Raw genomic sequence first — 20,694 nt, 5'->3', positions numbered from 1 at the left:
CACACAAGAATATAGCGAGTAAAACTTCCCTACAAGTGATGACAGTCCATAAAAAATTAATTTCCTAACATAAAAAAATAACATTTACAATAAAAACACAGGTTTTCCTCAGGAAAAAAAAAGAATTTGTAGAAGGTTTCCTCAACAGGGTATTTATGTTCCCAGCTTTGAAGGATCACCAGCTGACCGTCGGTTCCACGAAACCCACACAGGTAGTGCACTTCTGTAGTAAAAAAACTCTGAAATGTTTGATACCCAAATTGCCTTTTATATATGGCTCTGCTTGAACCCCTGGCAGTTAGGGCATGTGGAAGGTGCTCTGAATCTGTGAAAAGCTGGGGAGTGGTCCTCTGCTCCATAAAATATAGCCCAATTAATACATGCCACTGCAACATTGATCTAATGTTGATCATATACATTCTGAAAGAAAAAGAAAGGGTCATGATGGTTTATGATACTGGTTTAAATACGAAATGCCAATTCAAGCTACTGTTCTTATCCTCTATAATGAACTAAGGCCATGAACTGTACGACATGATGGCATGCAACTTCACAGAAGGAATCACCAGCTACGATAACTGCCTGACATAGCTCCAAATCAAGTAATAGTCATGATTAATCAGGGCTTAGCAGAACCTGTAGTGAAGCTGATAAATGAGACTCTAGCTACTACAACCAGTAATGAAACCATTTACACTACTTTAGTCTCCGAGAGTTACCTCAAGCTATGAATTTTGATGATGTTAATGTAAGTGGTGGTAGTCAAACTAGGGATAGTCTGATGCCAATTAGGGACACTAAAATATTATACTAGGTTTGGATATATTACTTAAAAAAATCTTTGATACACGTGGTGTAAACAGTTCATGATTCAGTGAAAGAAAACATGTCATACACAGTGGTACAGAGTTAATGCTGCATTGACATTTTAATTGTTTGCAGAGATGAACAAATTGCATACCATTATGTCATACAATGCATAGTCTCAGCTGACTATAGAGAATAACTGTAGCTTGGCTTAGCACTTGTATTCTAAATCAGTATCATAAACCATCTTGACCATTTCTCTTTCTCTTTTTTTTCAGTTCACATATGATGTTCAGCATTAGACCACTGTTGCAGTACCCAAGTTAACTGGGTTAAAACTATAGCTTTAGTAAAAGGAGGATGTTACATACAGCATATATGAGTTATTGTACCTTTAAACAATTCTGTAAACTGTGGTGAGAGCAACGTGACGAGTTTTGTCTTCCGTCTGCAGTAAAGACTAAAAGTGAAAGCGTTTCATTTATCTCTGTGTATGCCTCTATCAGCTATCCTGAACTGTATATTCAAGTATAATATTAACAAAAAACATCCTTACAGAACTGATAAAAAGTACAGTAGCTATTTTCTAGCTCCAGGCTTAAACTCGTACTTTGCATTACAAAGAAAATAATTATTCCAGCTGCTGTTTCTGGAGCATCCAAATAAGACTATCCACATTTAGTAATTCCAGGAAAGACTGTAAGAGGTAGCTAATGTCTGTTGGCTAACTTAAAAGTTAAAGATGTCAACGTAATTTTAAAGTTTATGCCCTAAACATGTTTGTTCCTTGCTTACTATTTTTTAAAAACTCAGGGTTGACAGTCATATGTGTGAAGAAATATTCAATTATAAAAGACACTACCTTGAAAGTTTTGGCAGAGTGAGAAATTTTGAGCATGACTGCAAGACGTAATATTCCAAGTTCCCACAAAGGAAGAAGCAGGATCGTTTAGAAGCACAGTACATAGTTCATTTTCACCAGCAAACTCCTATAGAAAGACAGAATTATAAATATACATTCAGTTCAAAAGATTTTCACAATAATTGTTAGCAGAAAAGCACATAGTTCACTTTCTGTAGTAAAGCATATAAAAAGTGCAGTTGTGTAAGAACTTACCATAACTGTAAATGTCCTACTGATCACTGTTGCAGTATCCAGATGGGTTTTCACCACTGATGTCCGTCCGGGGAACCAAAACTTAAACATTCCCTGGAGCATATATACAAAGTATGACCTCAGCATAGGGTATACAGATGGACGTATGAGTGTAAATCCTCAAACCATCCCCAAGCCAGCAGACTGAAGACATCTGAGAGATAAGTGATGAGCTAGGTAGGACAAGGTAGGAGGTGAGAGGCGCCACCTTGGTTCTAGGGTGTGACAGAAAGTACAGGAGTGAAGGAGAAGAGAAGACAATACCAAAAAGGGGGAATGACGGTGGGAAGAAAATTGCAAAAGTGATCAGTTGGACATCTACTGTTATGTTAAGTTCTTACACAACTGTTCTATGCCCTAACTGAAATCACTGTTGCAGTATTCCAAACAGATGATTCACAGAGCTTCAGGGAACAGAAGGGAGGAAAGTTCAGAATGGTGAAAACTGTCCAAGAGTCCAGAAAGGACTGACCAAGCGAAGGCAGACCTGGATCCTGAAAAGACATCTGTAGTGTTTAGTGAAGGTGTGCACAAAAAAAACAGAGGGCAGCTTCCAAAATTGTCCTGGCATCTACCTCTCTTTAGACGGTACCAGAGGAGGTCACTTTTCTGGTGGAGTGAGCCTGTGGACAGCAGGGCAGGGTCTGCCACTGCGCAAATAACAAAATAAAATGGACTTGGAAATCCAGCTTCCAATGGTTTGTTTAGATACTGTCTGGCCCGGTCTGGAGTCCATGAAAGAGACAAATACTTGGTCTGACTTACAAACAGACTTAGTCTTGTCCAAATAAAATCTTAGCTCTCTGTGCACATCTAGGGAATGTAGGAGTCTTTTATCTCTGTTCTGTGGGCTGGGAAAGAAAATGAGTAGATTGATGGCCTGGTTGGCAGACATTTCATTTACTACTTTACTACTTTAGGCATGAAAGAGCAGTTAACCCTCAAGGACACCTTGGCCTTGTGAAAAATTAGAAAAGGTGGGACAGCTATCAGTGCTTGTAGTTCCAAGACTCTCCTAACAAAAGTGAGTGCCAGCAACACAACAGTTTTTCAGGAACAGAACTTAAGAGTAGAAGAAGCAGTTGGATCAAAAGGAGGCAGAGAGAGATTTTCTAGCCCAAAGCTGAGGTCCCAAGGTGGGGATACGGGTTTCCTCATGGGTTTTAGGTGTAGCACCTGTTTTAGAATTTATTTGTTCTTAAGCCTGACCATAGTAGGCAGACAGGCTGTGATGGCTGACAGGTGGGCTTTGACAGAAGAATATGCCAGATGTGTTTTCATGAGCTCACACAAATAAGATAAGTCAAGAGGAACCTCTGATTTGTGGGGTCCTGACTGTATAGCACCATACAGAAAATCTCTTCCATTTTGCTATGGAGGATTGTCAAATAAAGATGTTATGTTCTTACCATAACGTTCCATCTGTGTTGTCGATCTTCATTCATTCTTGACTAATGGGTTTGGTTCCAAATCCTCGGAACCGACTCGGCCGTTATACAAACCTCGCACCAGCCAAAAACTCTAGAGCTAAGGCTCTACTCATACTGCCTCTCTTCCCATTACCTCAGATCGAGTTTGTCTATCATTAAGAAAAATGGAAGCTCTGTCTGAGCAACAACCTTATAACAACCCCAGGACTAGATCCCAACCTCCGGGAGTCTCTCGGAGGGGGCAAGAGGGTGGGATGTCAAGAATAAATGAAGATGGACAACACAGATAGAATGTTATGGAAAGAAAGTACAGTTGTGTACACTTACCATAAATGTAGATGTTCGAGTGTATTCACTGTTGCAGTCATCACCTGTGGATTATCCCTGCTGTGGTAGCCCTTGGCCAGCCCAAATACCAGAGTCAATGTTTTTCTGTGTCGGCTGCTGTCGTCTGTAGTCTGACGTCAGGTCATCAGTGCTATAAAGCAAGGCAGTCGACACCATTACATAGTTTTTCCTGCCCTAACCCATCAGAAGCACAAGGAAATATGGTAAACTGGTCCTGGTGGCTAAACGCCACAGTGGCAAGCTTATGTCCCCCTAAGGAAAGTGGATATAAGGGGGAAAGAGGGAGGGAAACCAAGACTGCAACAGTGAATACACTTGAACATCTACATTTATGGTAAGTGTACACAACTGTACTATGTTCTTCATGTTTCACTGTTGCAGTCATCTCCTGTGGGAGGATTCCCAAAGCTGAGAAGAGGGGTGGAAGGATTAGTTAGAGCCCTAGGCATGGGTCAGCAAACCCTGTAGAACTGCAGAGGCAAACCCTGTCCTAGACTTAGAGAAAAGAGGTAGGTGGTAATGCTTTCTAAAGGTATGGACAGAGGTCCAGGTGGCAGCTTCCAAGATGTCCCTGGTGGGAACTCCTCTCAGAAATGCTGTGGAAGTGGAGGCTGCCCTGGTGGAATGGGTACGAATAGACTTGGGGGGGGGGGGGATTTCCCATGTAGTCTGTAGCAGAAATGGATACGGTGTAATATCCACTTGGAAATGGTTTGCTTGGAAACGGGTTTCCCCTCTGCCCCTGGGGCAAAGCTGACCAGTAGCTGGTCTGTTTTTATGAAGGGTTTAGTACGGTCCAGGTAGTATCTGAGTTGTCTGTGCATGTCTAGTGAGTGCAGAATTCTTTCCCCCTTGTTTTGAGGGTTAGGAAAGAAGGTGGGTAGATGTATAGCCTGGTTGAGGGTTACATCAGATATCACCTTGGGCATAAAGGAGGGGTTAGTCCTCAGGGAGACCCTGTCGGCATGGAAAATGATGAAGGGCTCAACGGCTATGAGTGCCTGAAGTTCTGAAACCTTTCTGGCTGAGGTGATAGCTAGCAGGAAAGCAGTCTTCCAGGAGAGGTATCTCAATTCTGCTGAAGCAGCAGGTTTGAATGGAGGTAAGGTTAATTTTTCTAAAACATAATTCAGGTCCCAGGCTGGAGTGGGTGGCCTTCTGGGAGGTCTGATATTAGAAGCCCCTCTGAGGAATTGTTTAATCACAGGAAATGAGAAGAGGGGCTGGTCTGAATCGAAATGAGCTGAAATGGCTGAGGCATGGATTTTAATAGAAGAGAAGGAGAGGCCACTATTGAGTAACTCGGCTAGGTAGTCTAAGATAAGAGGGATGGAAGGTTGTGAGGTACTGCCCCCTCCGAACTGGCACCAGGAGCAGAATCGTTTCCATTTCCCTATGTAAGATTTTCTGGTGCTGGGCCTTCTGGTTTCTGTGATGATGTCTAGGACCTGTTTGCTTAACAGGGAACCCTTGTTTGCTTTTAAAGTATTATCTATGCTGAGAGTCTGCAAGTCTGGGTGCAACATTCCCCTCCCCCCACCTGGGTCAAGAGGTCTGAGATCAGGGGAAACTGCCTGGGAGGCTGTGATGTCAGGCCATGCAAAAAGGGGAACCAATGCTGTCTGGGCCAATCTGGAGCAATTAGGATGGCCTTTGGTCTCTCCTCCCTTATCTTGATCAGTACCTTGGGATTAAGAGGCAGAAGAGGGAATGCGTACAGTTTCAGGGGAAGGTCAAAGCATCCACCTTCCACACTAGGTGGTGATACTCCCTGGTACAGAATTTGTCCAGCTGGTGGTTGAGGTGTGAAGCAAAGAGATTCACCTCCGGAGTTCCCCACTCTTGAATGACTTGCAAAAAGATTTTCCTGTGGAGGAGCTGCCATTCATGAGGGTCCAGTAAGTTTCTGCTTAGGTGGTCTGCCAGGGTGTTGTTGACCCCCGGCAGGTATTGGGCAATTAGGTGTAAACCCATAGAGGTGGCTGCCAGCCAGAGGTTCATGGCAAGCCTGCACAGGGGGGTAAGATTGGGTCCCTCCCTGTTTGTTGATATACCACAAAACTGTGGCGTTGTCTGTTTTGATAAGGAGAACCCCTGGCCTGAGATGGGGTTGGAAGGATGTCAGAGCCTTTTGTATTGACATAATTTCCTTCTGATTGATGTGTAAGGGAAGGTGTTGGGCATCCCAAAGACCTTGGGTGCACCTACTAGCTACTTGAGCACCCCAAGCAATGTCTGAGGCGTCGGTGGTGATGGTCTGGCCAGTAGGGTGGAGGATAAAGGGAAGACCCCTGCTCTTAGCACAGTCTCCTGCCCACCAGAGAAACTCGGCCCTTATAAAGCGGATCAGAGGGAGAGAGGTCTCTAGAAGCTGAGAATGCTGACCCCAAAGGTTCTTTAGATACCAGTGAAGTTTCCTCATGTGCAGCCTGGCCAGAGGAATTAGAAGGTTGCAAGATGCCATGTATCCCAAGGCTTGCAGGAACTTCCTTGTGGTGAGGTGCCTTCTGGAAGCTAGCTGGGTAAAGAAGAGAGGCAGAAAGCTCTGCTTTTCTGGGGATAGTAAGGCCACTTGGGATGCTGTGTCCAGCAGTGCTCCAAAGAAAAGATCTTCCTGGAGGGTGTTTGCCTTGACTTCTTCTCACTGATGGTTATCTCTAGGGAAGTTAGGAGGGTTTTGACAAACCCAAGGGTCCTGGAGAAGCTTTTCTTTGCACTCTGTCTGAATGAGGCAGTCATCCAGATAAGGGTAAATCTGTATATTTCTCTGTCTGCAAAATGCTATGGCCAGGGCTTAGCATTTGGTGAATACTCTGGGTGCAGCAGATAAGCCAAAGGGTAGCGCAGAGAACTGAAAGTATTGTGAGCCTGCACTGAAGAGCAGGAATTTCCTGCAGGATTCCCTTATGGGGATGTGGAGGTAGGCATGTTTTAGGTCTAGGGTCACTAGCCAGGCACCTTTTGTCAGCATAGGCAGCAGCTGCTGCGAAGTTAGCCTTTTGAATTTGGGGACCACCAGAGAGGTGTTCAGAATGGATAGATTCAGGATGGGGCGCCAAGTGCCTTCTTTTCTGGGAACAAGGAATAGTCTGGAATAGAAGCCTTTGCCTGTTTGATCTGAGGGGACAGGTTCTACTGCCTGCTGGGATATGAGAGTTTGTACCTGTTTCAATGCCTCTGCCCACTGATTTGGAGGTAAGTCCGGGTACCCTCTTGGAATTGGGAGTTCGCTGAAAGAGAATTTTTATCCCTGAAAAATTATCTTTAAGACCCACTGGTCCTTTGTTACAGAAAGCCAATATTCTTTGCAGAGGGAGAGCCTTCCTCCTAGCTTTTGGTGAGTGAAAGGCGGGCAGAGGATAGAGAGGGAGTCATTGAGAGCTTTTGCCATAGAAGAGTGGCTTAGAACTCCCTGCCTTTGGAATGGAAGTGGTCCACTATTTGGTTCTCTGTTGCCCCTAGGATAGGGGCCCGGGTAGTTTGTCCCTGCGGGACTTACACTGGCCCTGTCTGCTAGGTGCAGGGAAGGACCAGTGCTTAGAGGGAAAGTTCCTGCTGAACCTGGGAGGTTGAACCTGAAAGAAATTCTTTACTGTTTGCATAGATTTTGCTTTGTCTTCCATCTTTTTAAGCACCTCTTCTGCCTTTACTCCAAATAAGCGGTCCTTATCCAGGGGTGCATTAATTAGTTTAGACATGACATGATCAGGGAGAGGTAGTTCCTTCAACTATGCATGTCTCCTAATGACAGATCCTGACACTGCTGCCTTGTTTAACTCTTCTAGTGCATCATATCCACAGTGTAATGAGTGTTTGGCTACTTGACAAGTAGAGTGCAGTAAATCTGCTAACTCCTTCGAATTGGCACAGTCAGGAAAGGTTGAAATCTTTTGTTTTAATAGTTCCAAAGAGTTTTATTGATATTTTAACACATGGAACTGACAGTTGAGTGCTCTGATAGCCAAGGTTGCAGAGGTGTATACTTTTTTACACCATCTGTCCAGAGCTCTGGAATCCTTGTCAAAAGGAACAGGATTTCTTGGCAGAACTAGTCTTAGGTCCCTTAGGTCCCTGTGTAATGACCTCTAGGTCTGCGGCAAGATTTTTGTACAGGTATTTGTGAGTATCCAGTACTCTGTAATGCCACTCAGGTTTACAGGGAGCAGGTGGGGAGGACATCAGGGGCTAAGCTGGATTCATGGAAAACATCATGCACCACTTCTAAAGTAGGAAAGATGGCCAGGGGTTCTGTGCTGGGGCAGGTCCAAAAACTCTCTAAATCTTTTCTTAGACTGGGGGAAATCCTGAGATTCCCATTGGAAATGGTCCCTGAGGGTGTGAAGAGTTTCCCCAAAGGAAAGGTCTTCTGGTGGAGAGGCAAAGGGAATGGATTCTTCTGCCTCTGAATCCTTATAAGCAGTCAGGGGTTGTTGTTCCTCTTCAAAATCTGAACAGTCAGATTCCTCGTAATCCTGTTCTGTCATAAGTTCTGGGGAAGGGTGTCTTTTCCTTTTAGAAGTTGTGGCCTGACTACCCCTGAAAAGGGAAATGAGATCCTCTGCTATTTTAACCATTTGTGCTTGGGGTGGTAGAGCAGGAGCAAGATGGTGGCTAGAGGCAGATTTTCTAGGAGTGGCCTGGCTTCTAGGCCTAAGAGGATCCATCAGTCTGAGTTAAACGGTAGTCTGATGAGAAGACGTCATTTTTTTGTCTAGATTTGATAGTGTGAGAGGCCTCCTCAGAAGCCGGTGCCTGCGTTGTGGGTCTGGACCCAACTGAGGCAGAAAGAGCCAAAGGCTCGGAAGACGAAGAAGATTTCTGTGGCATACCAGACTCCGAAAGGGTCTCGGTAGAGGCCTGCATAGATATCGAATCGGGCATCAGGGGCTGCAAAAGTGCCTCACTGAATTCCGGAGAACTGATGATCTGCTTAGCAGTAGAGTCGTCTGAAGGCTTAGTCTTGTGTGGTCTGTCTCTATCTTTATCTCTGCGTTTTTTCGAAATGTCCATGGATTGTTGGCTGACAGATGCCATTTTGGAATGCGAAGATGGAAGACGAAAATACCTGTCTACAATAAGAGCTCTACGGCGAATGGTTCTCGCATTAAAGAGGGTAAAGAACTGGCAACGAGAGACATCATGATCTGGGCTTAAACAAGTGATGCAGTGTGAATGGAAGTCTCGGTGTGGGAACTGCTTTCCACAGGCGAGACGATTGTTAACTTTTTCGCACATCGGTTAGTGCAAGAAAAAAAGGATCCCCAACTGGGTACTTAACTTTAGACATTTTCAGCTGAAATTCAAACTCTGGTAGCTACTAACCAGCACATTTGCGAACTGCTTCTGCTACGGGCTCCACGGCAAGAAAGACTGATGTAATGGCATCAACTTCCTTACTTAATAGCACTGACGACCGGACGTAAGACTACAGGCGACAGCAGCCAACACAGAAAAACATTGACTCTGGTATTCGGGCCGGCTGAGGGCTATCACAGCAGGGATAACCCACAGGTGATGACTGCAACAGTGAAACACAAAGAACATCATAACTTCTTTATCTGATGTTGTCAAGCTTCATTCATTCTTTACTGATGGGACAGAGTCCCCAGCTACTTTAGATCCGGGCAGCCCTAAGGAAGGATATTCCTGAGCATCATAGAGCCAAAGGATGCTCTTCCCCTGGAGACCATGTCTAATTTGTAATGAGTGATAAAGGTATGAGGGGTAGCCCAAGTTGCAGCTGCAGATAAGCCTTCCATAGAAGCTCTGGAATGGAAGATCGCTAAAGTGGAAACAGATTTTGTTGAATGAGCTCCAACTTTTGGTGGTGGTTTGAGTTTATTCTGGTTGTATATAAAGGTAATGCAGTCTATTAACCATTTCGATAAGGTGACCTTTGAAACCGATTTTCCCAATCTGGTACCTGAAAAGGATAGAAATAGTCGGTCTGATTTTCTAGAGGCCTTTGTTCTGTCTAAGTAAAAATGTAACTGCCTGTGGACGTCCAACATGTGCAAGCAGTACTCTCCTTTGTTTGAAAACTTTGGAAAGAAAACTGGTAAGTTTACGGTCTGGTTGATTTTGGACTCTGACACCACATTAGGAAGGAAAAAGGGACTGGTTCTGAGCGATGCTCTTTCTTTATGGAAGATGATATATGGATGCTTCACACACAAAGCCTGTAACTCTGAAATTCTCCTAGAAGTCATCACGGCTACTAGGAAGAGGGTCTTCCATGATAAAAACTTGAGGTCACAAGTGGCTGCTGGCTCAAAGGGCTGATGAACTAAGCATTGTAAAGCTAAGGTCAAATCCCAAAGTGCTATTGGATCTTTGAAAGGTGGCTTCAAATGTTGTGCGCCCTTAAGAAAATTTTACAAAGACAGTGAGACATCAATGAATGATCATCAAAACCTTTATGGAAATTCCAAATAGCAGCTAAATGAACTTTAATGGTGGATGTTGAGGCTCCAAATTGAAATAAGGTGACTAAGTATTCCAGGATCTTATCGACTGGAGCCAAGAAAGGATCAAAACAGTTTGCATCTGACCAATTAGAGAATCTTTTCCATTTGCTAAGGTAAATTTTTCTGGTGGATGGTTTATGAGAAGGCAGAAGTATCTTTTGCACTGTGGAGAACAAATTGTTTTGCCTGGAAATTACTGGAAATGGAGAAACCAAGTAGTCAGCTTGGGATGTTGAATTTTGGGATGCACCAAGTCCTGAGACTGAGATAACAGGTCCAGAGTCGGATCTAGAGTCCACAGGGGTTGAAACAGGTGAGGCCAGAGAAAGGGAAACCAGACTCGACAGGGCCATCAATCAGAGACTCTGATTAACTCCAAATAAAATTCAGCTTTCTTAGTAGGATTTTCCTGATATTTACTCAGTTGCCTGCTACAGCAAAAGCCATGGTTTGCAGAGACCTTACAAAGCATCAAAGGGATCTCATTGTTGAAAGGTATCAGTCAAGAGAAGTGTACAAAAAAATTTCCACAGCATTGAATATATCATGGAACACAGTGAAGACAGTCATCAAAAAGTGGAGAAAATATGGGACAACAGTGACGTTGCAAAGAACTGGATGTCCCTTCAAAATTGATGTAAAACAAGATGAAAACTGGTCAGGGAGGCTGCTAAGAGACCTCCAACAATGAAGGAGCTGCAGGAATTTCTGGCAAGTACTGGCTGTGTACATGTGACAACAACCTCCCATTATCTCCATATGTCTGGGCTATAGGGTAGGGTTGGAAGACAGAAACCTTTTCTTACACAGAAAAATATCCAGGCCTGGCTAAAATTTGCAAAACAATACATCAAGTCTCCCAAAAGCATGTGGGAATATGTGTTATGGTCTGATGAGACCAAGGTTGAACTTTTTGGCCACAATTCCAAAAGGTACGTTTGGCGCAAAAACAACACTTTGCATAACCAAAATAACACCATCCCCACAGTGAAGCATGGTGGTGGCAGTATCATGCTTTGGGGTTGTTTTTCTTCAGCTGGAACTGTGGCTTTAGTCAAGGTGGCAGGAATTATGAACAGTCCCAAATACCAGCCACTTTTGGCCCAAAACTTTCAGGTGTCTGCTAGAAAGCTGAAGATGAACAGGAATTTCACTTTTCAACAAGACAATGACCCCAAGCATACATCCCAAATCAACAAAAGAATGGCTTCACCAGAAGAAAATTAAAGTTTTGGAATGGCCCAGCCAGAGCCAGACCTAAATCCAATAAAAATGCTGTGGGGTGACCTGAAGAGGGCTGTGCACAAATATGCCCTCACAATCTGACAGATTTGGAGCGCTTTTGTAAGGAAGAGTGGGCAAATATTGCCAAGTCAAGATGTGCCATGCAGATAGACTCCTACCCAAGAAGACTGAAGGCTGTAATTAAATCAAAAGGTGCTTCAACAAAGTATTGGTTTAAAGGTGTGCACACTTATGCACCCAGCTTATTGTACATTTTTTATTTTTTATATTTTTCCCCCTAACAAATTTGTTTGTTTTTCAATTGAATTGTACAGATTATAGGTCACATTAAAGGTGGGAAAAGTTTTGAAATTATTTATTGTGGTCTCATTTTTTTATATCACAAAAAAATGTTATTTTAACAGGGGTGTGTAAACTTATTATGACCACTGTACTTAGTTTGTCCGCAATCATGTTGGAATTCCCCAGAATATGCATTGCTATTAGAAAGCTGTTTAAGGCAATTGCCCATTGCCAAACTCTTAGGGCTTCCTGACATAATGGGTAGGATCTGGTTCCTCCCTGTTTATTGATGTACCAGGCTACTGACATGTTGCCTGACTGGATAGCAATTATCCCTGATGTAAGGGCAGACTGGAATGCTTGCAATGCTAATGGCACTGCCCTCAGTTCTAGGACATTGATCTTCAAATTGGCCTGTTGTGGGGACCAAGCGCCTTGGATGGTCTTTCCCTGAAAATGCTCCCCCCCTCACCCTATCAGGGAAGCATCAGTGGTCATTACGGCCTTGGGCTGAGAGGGGGAGAAGGGACAACTCCATAAATCCTCTTCTGGCTTCATCCACCAAGAGAAATCCTTCTTGCAGTGGTTTGTTATTAGGATTGGATGAGACATGGGGTGAGTTAGAAGTGACCACTGTGACGTTAAGAGCCATTGGAAGCAGCCTCATGTGGTACCTCGCCAGAGGGACTAATGTTATTGTTGCTGCCATGGATCTGAGAAGTTGTAGTACAAGATGAGCAGGAACTTTGTCTTGGGAGAGAATCATTTGAAGTTGCGATCTCAACTTTAATAATCTGTGATGAGGAAGGGAGGCCACACAGGATTTTGTATTTCGTTTTGCTCCAATGAATTCCAGGTCCTGTGTGGGAGATGGTTGCGATTTTTCCTTGTTGACTGAAATGCCTAAGAACTCGGCAAGGTGTAGAACACAGTCTATGGTGCAAAGCAGCAGATGGCTGGTGGGGGCGATGAGGAGCCAGTCATCTAGATATGGAAACATATGAAATCCCTCTAGCCTTAAATGAGCTGCTACAACTGTCATGCATTTGGTGAACACTCTGGGGGCTGTAGTGAGATCAGAGGGCAGTGCTCGAAACTGGTAATGACTGGCTCCTAGCTGGAAGCAGAGATATCTTCTGGAGCATTTGTCCATGTTTATGTGGTAATACACATCTTGAAGATCTATAGAGCACATCCAATTGCCCTTCTCTAGAAATGGAAGGATAGACTGAACCGTGACCATCCAGAATTTTGGCTGTTGTACAAATTTGTTCAATACACTGAGATCCAAGATTGTCCTCCAGTCCCCTGTGTTTTTTGGCACTAAAAAGAATCTTCAGTAGAATCCAGACCCTTTCTGGTCTAGTGGGATTGCTTGGCAGGCTCTTTTTTGAAGCAGCTTTTGAATTTCTAGTGCTGCCATGTCCCTCTGACTGGGTGGAACATCGGGGATTTGTCTTTGTGGTTTGAGGAAAAAACTGAAGGGAATACGGTAACCTCTGGTGATTACTGTCTGCACGCAGGAATCTGATGTTATTGTGAGTCAGGCTGAGTGGTGCAGAGAAAATCTTTCTCCCAACTGCTTCCAGAGGTAAGCAGTTGGGTCACTGCTCAGAAGCGCTGGTAGCATTGTCCAGAAAAGGAATCTCTGGAACCCTGGTTGCATGGACCCCCTCTGCTATGGGAGGGGTGTCTGCCAGATGAGTTCCCTCCTCTGCCCCGGGGGGGAATACTCACCACGTGCCCCAAAAAGGCCCTTCGGTCTTCTTGAACCACATCTTTACACTCCTCTGATTCCTAGAGTAAGTTCATTATGGAGTGGAAAAACTCATGTCCACAGCAAAAAGGGTCTTTCCGTCCTTTTCACACCTGGCTAATGTGTCTCTAACCTTTGGGCCAAACAATGAAGTAGCATCAACCGGAGCACTGACAAAGGAAGACTTAAAGGGTTCCGCAAATTCACACAAGCGCATCCAGGCATAACGCCTGTAACCACTGCTCTAGACGTCCCTTTAGCTGTATGTGCAATAAACCGCATAGACGAATTAGAGACAAGACTCCAGGGTGGCAAGCTGGGAGGCAAACTTATCTCAGACCTTGTCAGACACTGCTCTTGCCAGGATATCCAAAAGCTTAGTTATCAGATCCCTTTGGAGTTTAGTGAAGTGTGCCAAAAAAATTCAAGGACTGAATAGCGAAGGTCAGTGAAGCAAAGATCCACTTCCCAAACCTGTCCATCATGCGGGACTCACAGATGGGAAGATGGACAGTTGAAATCTCTTCGGTGAGTTCCTTCTTTGTGGCCACCACCACCACCATGGCATCTACTGCTAAACCCTTAGGCCAACGGGGCTGATCCTCAGGGGCTGAAAAGAATTTTGTCCGGTTTCCGGGGAATAGGCTCTATGGTGGATCTATATCAGTTCATCGAAAACCCCTTTACGAATACCAAAACATCGACCCCTATACCTCAAACCGCGAAAATCCCGAATGCACTAAACCACGTAAAATAACATATCGAACTATCATAGTCGGCCAACCCCACCACCCGCTACTTAGTACCTATCCAAACAAAATAAATAAACCACATACATACATTAACCAAACCTTACAGACATACACCCAAACAAAATAAATGATCCACATACATACCTTTAACAAAACCCTACTTCCAACACTACACTAAACCCCACATACACAACTATCTATGCACTCTCCTTAACCCCTCCTTAACCCTAAGGTCTGTAACTACCGCACACTTCTCCTACAGACAAACACCCAAACAAAATAAATAACACACATACATACACTTAAAAAAAACCCTACATCTAACACTACACTAAATCTTACATACATTACCTATCTATGCACTTACCTTAACCCAAGTCCTAACCCTGAAGTCCTATCTATCACACACTTACCTTACGGAGCTATACCGCAGACGGGCCAACCAAAACAAATCGACATTTCGGAATTTGCGGTTTTGGACATTCAAGGTTTACTTACTTCGCACAATACGGTTTGATGTATTCGTATTCTCGTAATAGGGTTTTTGCTCAACTGATATAGACCCTCTATGGCATTAGGAGCTTTCACGCATGCTGTACAGTAAAGTTTGATTAGTTCTTAAGCAGGCGAGGTCACCCAGGAAGTAGATGGCAGGGCATGAAAAGCTTGCAAGAAAACAGATTCCTTGGAGGATGGGTTTGAGGTTTTCCAGTCGTCCCTCTGTTTTAAAATTTCCAGGTTGTCTCCAAAGGAGACATCTTTACGGGGTGACCATGGGGACCCTTCCCCTTCAACATAATTTGTACTCTCGGTGACTGATTCTTCTGGATAATCCAAGTACTTCCTCTTGCATGATCTCTTACGGCGTGGCTCCTCAGCGGGAAGACCTGAGGAGGACTCCAAAGATAGGGGATGCTGCACTTGGGTATCTGGCGGCTCTTGTGCCTGCTGTCCTGAAGTAGCAGACTGTGGCAGCTACGAACCAGAGGGAACAAAAATATGGCACTTCAACGGGGATGGTACCAACTGGGCTGGGAGCCTGCTGAGGCTAGAGCTCTCTGAATAATCTGGAACACAGGCTTGCTCAAAGAGGGATGGGAGCCCGGAAATGAGAAAGACAACCTCGGAACTGTGGTCACACCACACTCCGACGAACTGCCCCCCCTCCCCAGAGTAGGTGCCGACAGAGGACTTGAAACTACCAAGGCACTGAGAGCTGTAGATGGTGCTGTAAAAAAACTGGAGCCGATCCAGGGATCTCGGAACCAGCAGACAAATCTCAGTCCCATGGGTGGAGCCGAAGACCACGCAGTAGGTTCTGGTACTGAGGTGAGATCCACCATCGGTACTGAGATAGCTGGCAACGGGAGCATCAAAGCAGTGGGCTCCAAGACCTGAGGAGAGGTTGAAGGAGGGATGTATGTAGGAGTCATGAGAAAGTAAGCCTCAGCTCCGGGAGGAAGGGAGGTCCGAGAGGGGAGCAGGAAGACCTCTGGCTGCCAAGAGCTGATCCACTAATCTAAGTACATCCATTTCCAACAGACCCCTGGAGGAACAGATTGATATTCCTGAAGAAGATGCAGGTCTTTCCATGAAGGGACTCAGCTGTTGACCCAAGAAGGGGTCTACTGAAGGGGAATATCTAGTCTTGGGGGTACTTATAATCTCAACCTTAAAGCACCATAGACTGTTGGGTAAAAGGTCAAGATGAAACCAAAATAGTAGAAGTGACAACTATCTGTGCCAGACAGGTAATCAGCGCCAAAGATATGGTTGGTACTGAAGATGTCTGGATGCTTTCAATAGTAGACTGCACCATAGTGGATTTTGTTGGTTTTGTTGCCGGAGCAGAAGACAATGATATATTTGTAACTTTTGCTTTTGGCTCCAAAGAAGGTTTTGGAACCTGAGATTTTTTAGTCTTGGAGTCAGGTACCTTGGGAGAAAATGGTACTGAATGGCTCCATTTTTTTAGTGTCAGTTTTTGGAGATTTTGAAGTCTCCACCTCAGAAAGAGCTACTCCAAAAGGACATTTCAACAAGCCCTTAAGAATCAATTTATTATGTCTCTCTGCAAGGGTTTGAGCACTAAAACCCTTAATTAGTTCACATGGAGGTTGAATTTCCAGATGATAGACACCCAAACAATGCCTATCCGAATTGGGCATTTTTCTGCCACATTCTTTACATTATTTATACCTGGAGGTTCCTTTCTGCTTTTCTGCCATGTTGTCTAGGCAAGTACATAGCACGTCCATACATGCACACAGTCACTCGTAAAGAAAAAAGGGAAAAGACAAAGATAAAAGCTTTTTTTTTTTTAACATATATATATATATATATATATATATATGAATTGACTTCAGAAGCTCGAATCCCAAAAATCTCGAATTTCATATAATCGAGACCAAAAGATCGAGTTTTGGAAACTCGAACTTCTGAAATGAAACCGTAAAAAAAAAAAAAAAACCTCAAACACCGCTTTGCCCCCCACACCCCCCCCCTACTTAAATATACCAACTCAGAGATCGCGCTACAGTGGGGAAAAGGGAAATCTCCCATTTTGCGCTGTATGCGGAAGCGCAAAAAGGGAGATTTCCCACTTCCTGTCAACACCGCAGAAAAGATAAAAACATTACGTGCACACAGACTGTACAGGAATCCTTGCCTCTGTGTGCACGTAACGTTTTAATATAAGTAAGGTCTTATTTTTTAACACTTTACATATTCGATTTACTGAAATCTCGATCATATGGTTTCGACCATATGAAATTCGAGATTTCAGTAATTCGATTATGTGAAGTGTTCCCATATATATATATATATATATATATATATATATATATATATATATATATAAACCAACAATGGTATATAAAGACTATCCAAACAGGTAAAGAAGAAGAAGAAACGGTAGAGAAAAAGGACACTTAAGATGGTATCAAAGAGTTACCAATGGTAAGCGGGAAGGAGAGACCTAATACCAATGATGGTAAAGGAGAGATATCTTGAGGTAAATACAGGGGTAGAAAGTTTTAAACAGAAATAAAAAAACAAACGAAAAAACCAAGACTGAAAAAAACACAGCCCAGCAGTTCAGGACCCGTAATTAGCAGCTACTTAATCCAACTTGTTCCAACCAAGGTGAAATTACTGGCAACGGCCGAAAGGTCTTTGAAACAAACAGTCTTTATTGAAACAAAATTACTCCAAGCGCTTTCACCCGGATATTATCTGGCTTTTTCAAGGAAAATCACTCAGCAACATTGTGCGCATCTTTAAATAAATTCATATTGATCACATGCTAAAATCCATTAATTAATTAGTGAATAGTCATTACATCTTAAAGAAAACTAGTATATGTATCAAAGTATTGCATTTGATTTCAAATTCTCTATTACTTTCATCAAAGCATCTTTGAAAAAACTCGTTTCTATGTATTCAGACTCGTGTAAAACTGGTAACTTAAAAGAATAATTCATTAAGTGCTTATTTCATAGTTTGATATATAAAAAAAACTCTTTAGATGTTAAAATGTATAAAAACATGTTAATAAATAAAAATTAATATGAAATATAACCTATATGTTATAACTTAAACTTGTATTGAACTATGCGTACATCCGTTAGTTCAATAATTTAATATTACTCATGTTTATACATTCAGAGTTAGATGTACTATAAAATTAAAGCAAGCTAATCTTTCTTGTCATTAATTAAATAAACAACAATCACATCTAAAATCTTACGATGAAAATATTCACCGTGTTAATTAATAATTCATGTCCAATCTTAATAAATATCTTAGTAAAAATATAAATACAATTGATTTTTAAAAAATATATGTGCGTGGAGTTAAAACATCATTTGTTGTGTGGCTTTAAAAGGAGTGGTAAACTGAAACTGTATTCATAACCTTGCTTTTCTCATTTTTAATACACTCATGATGTTGATAGAGTCATTCAAACCTGGTATCTTAGTAGAATTTAGTTTCAGTTGCCAATATAACTCGCGATATTCTAGGGTTGTCTCCCAGTTACCACCTCTAATATCCTGTGTAACTTGTTCTAAAATAAAGAACTTCAAGTTCATGTTTTCACAAACCAGGGAGTGTTTATAGAAAGCATTACTCTCTTTTTGTTTCATAACATCATTGAAATGTTCATACACCCTTCTCCTGATATGTCATTCAGTTTTTCCTATATAAAAACTGTTACAGGATAAACATGTCCCTAGGTATACTACCCCTTTTGTAGCACAGTTATAGTATTTCCTGGCAGTAAAGTTAAATTTTCTTGAGGGAATCCTAATCTGTTCCTGGTTAATCATAGCGTGACATTGCTTACAATTACCACATGAATAGGTCCCTACTCTTCTTCTATTTTTATTACTCTCTAAATTATGTTTCATTTCAAAGATCTCTTTCAGATTTTTATTTCTTTTTCTGACAAAGTGTGGTCTTTCTGGAATAAAAGGTTTTAAGTCCTCATGATAACTCAGAATGGGTCAGTATTTGAAAATAGTATCTTCAATTTCTTCAGAGTTCTTATTGAAAGTATAAATGAAACTGCCTTGACTGTATCTTATTTTCACTTCTAAGGTCTTATTTTTTAACACTTTACATATTCGATTTACTGAAATCTCAATCATATGGTTTCGACCATATGAAATTCGAGATTTCAGTAATTCGATTATGTGAAGTGTTCCTATATATATATATATATATATATATATATATATATATATATATATATATATATATATATATATAAACCAACAATGGTATATAAAGACTATCCAAACAGGTAAAGAAGAAGAAAAAGGGTAGAGAAAAAGGACACTTACGATGGTATCAAAGAGTTAAAAGGAGAGACCTAATACCAATGATGGTAAAGGAGAGATACCTTGAGGTAAATACAGGGGTAGAAAGTTTTAAACAGAGTCACTCGCACAAAAAAGGGAAAACTAGAGAACTGTAAATATCACAGAAAAGTAAAAGGTAGAATAACAGACAAATTGCAAAAAATTGAGCACTTAGCTGAGAGCAACTGCTGATGCCTCTAATTTTCTATGCAGCAAACGAGATCTGAGGTAATAGGAAGTGAGGTAGTATGGGTTGAGCCTTAGCTCGAGAGTTTTTGGCTGGCACGAGCTTTGTATAATGGCAGAGTCTGTTCTGAGGATTTGGAACCGTACCCATCAGTCAAGAACAAATGAAGACTGACAACATCAGATGGTTGGTTTCCATGGCATCTGGAGACTACGAAGCATGTCATCAGAAAGCTGGCATCTGGAAGGGAACAGAATCCTATCATCCATAGGCTTAGGTTGAGAGATGACAAGATGAGATGAAGCAGTAATCCCTTTTCTGTGATGAGGTCCAATTTGTAGGGTAGTTTGCGGTGATTGCCCCTGGCTAAGTGACAGGTCAATACTACCTTGGCCAAAAGGAAGTCGCAAGTAGGCGTTTTGTTTTTTTGATTTTTGGATCCTTAGTAAAACATTTAGTATTTAAGGAAACGAGGGGAAGGCATAAATAAAGAACCTCCCCAGTCCACTGAAAAGAGTCAGCATCTGTCCTCCATGCTAAAAGCTAAGGAGTCCTGGTTCAAAAGAGGAGGGGCTGTTTGTTGCTGTCCAAGGCAAATAAGTCTGTCTGTGGTGTTCCCCACTTGTGGACTATGTCTAGGAAGATCTGTGTGGTGGGAGTCTTCAATGGACTTGCTTAGTGAGTCTGCCAAAACATTGTCCTGTGATGGAATGTATGTTACTTGATGGGACATGTCCCTCTGGTTAGCCTGGTCCCATGCAATCAGAGCCAACCTACATAGTTGGTACAACCTGGTTCCTCCTTTCTTGTTTATGTAACACTTGTCTGTAGCATTATATGTGAATACTCTAAGATGGTCTAGTTTCCAGAAGTGGGAGAAAACTTAAAGAGCTTGAATTAGAGCCCTTGTCTGTTTCAGGCTGGTGTGTTCTTTTCTGAGACTGGACTGCCAAAGGCCCTGGACCTTGTGTATGCCTGTCAAAGACCTCCAAGCCTCTTTTGAGGTCTCTGTGTACATTTCTTGACTTGGAATCTGTATGCCTTGAAAGTCAGTCCTGAGAGAAGGTTCACCTGCATCACCCACCATAAGATCTCCTTCTTGTGACAAGGTTTGAGGGAGATCTTTGTGTCCAGGGTGTGTGAGTGATGGGACCAAACACTTTTCAGATACTGAATTTTCTTCATAAGCAGCCTAGCTAAAGGGAGAACTGGAATGGTTACTGCCATGAATCCTAATGTCTTAGAATCTCCCTGGCTGAACAGGCTTTTAGGGAGGTTATGGACTGGTAGCAAATTTCACCTTTTTCTGAGGCAAGAAGGCCTGCATCTTTTTGGTGTCCAATCTAAAGCTCAAGAAATTTAGGCCCTGAATGGGCTGGAGGGAACACTTTTTGTAGTTGCC

The 20,694-nt window shown here is 42.5% G+C and overlaps 1 protein-coding gene across 1 annotated transcript in view; it reads right to left on the bottom strand.

The window, feature by feature from the left end:
* LY75 (lymphocyte antigen 75) overlaps positions 1-20,694 on the bottom strand; it is a 3,856,564-nt gene that overhangs the window by 916,458 nt on the left and 2,919,412 nt on the right. Inside the window, exon 24 of the mRNA XM_044074746.1 lies at positions 1,670-1,796. Coding sequence (XP_043930681.1) covers positions 1,670-1,796 — 127 coding nt within the window. The remainder of the gene's footprint in view (positions 1-1,669; positions 1,797-20,694) is intronic.

The sequence above is a fragment of the Protopterus annectens genome, chromosome 6.part0 (assembly GCF_019279795.1).
Source record: "Protopterus annectens isolate FY-2018-M chromosome 6.part0, PAN1.0, whole genome shotgun sequence".
NCBI classification, from domain to species: Eukaryota; Metazoa; Chordata; order Ceratodontiformes; family Protopteridae; genus Protopterus; species Protopterus annectens.
This window is presented reverse-complemented; position numbering and strand designations above follow the sequence as displayed.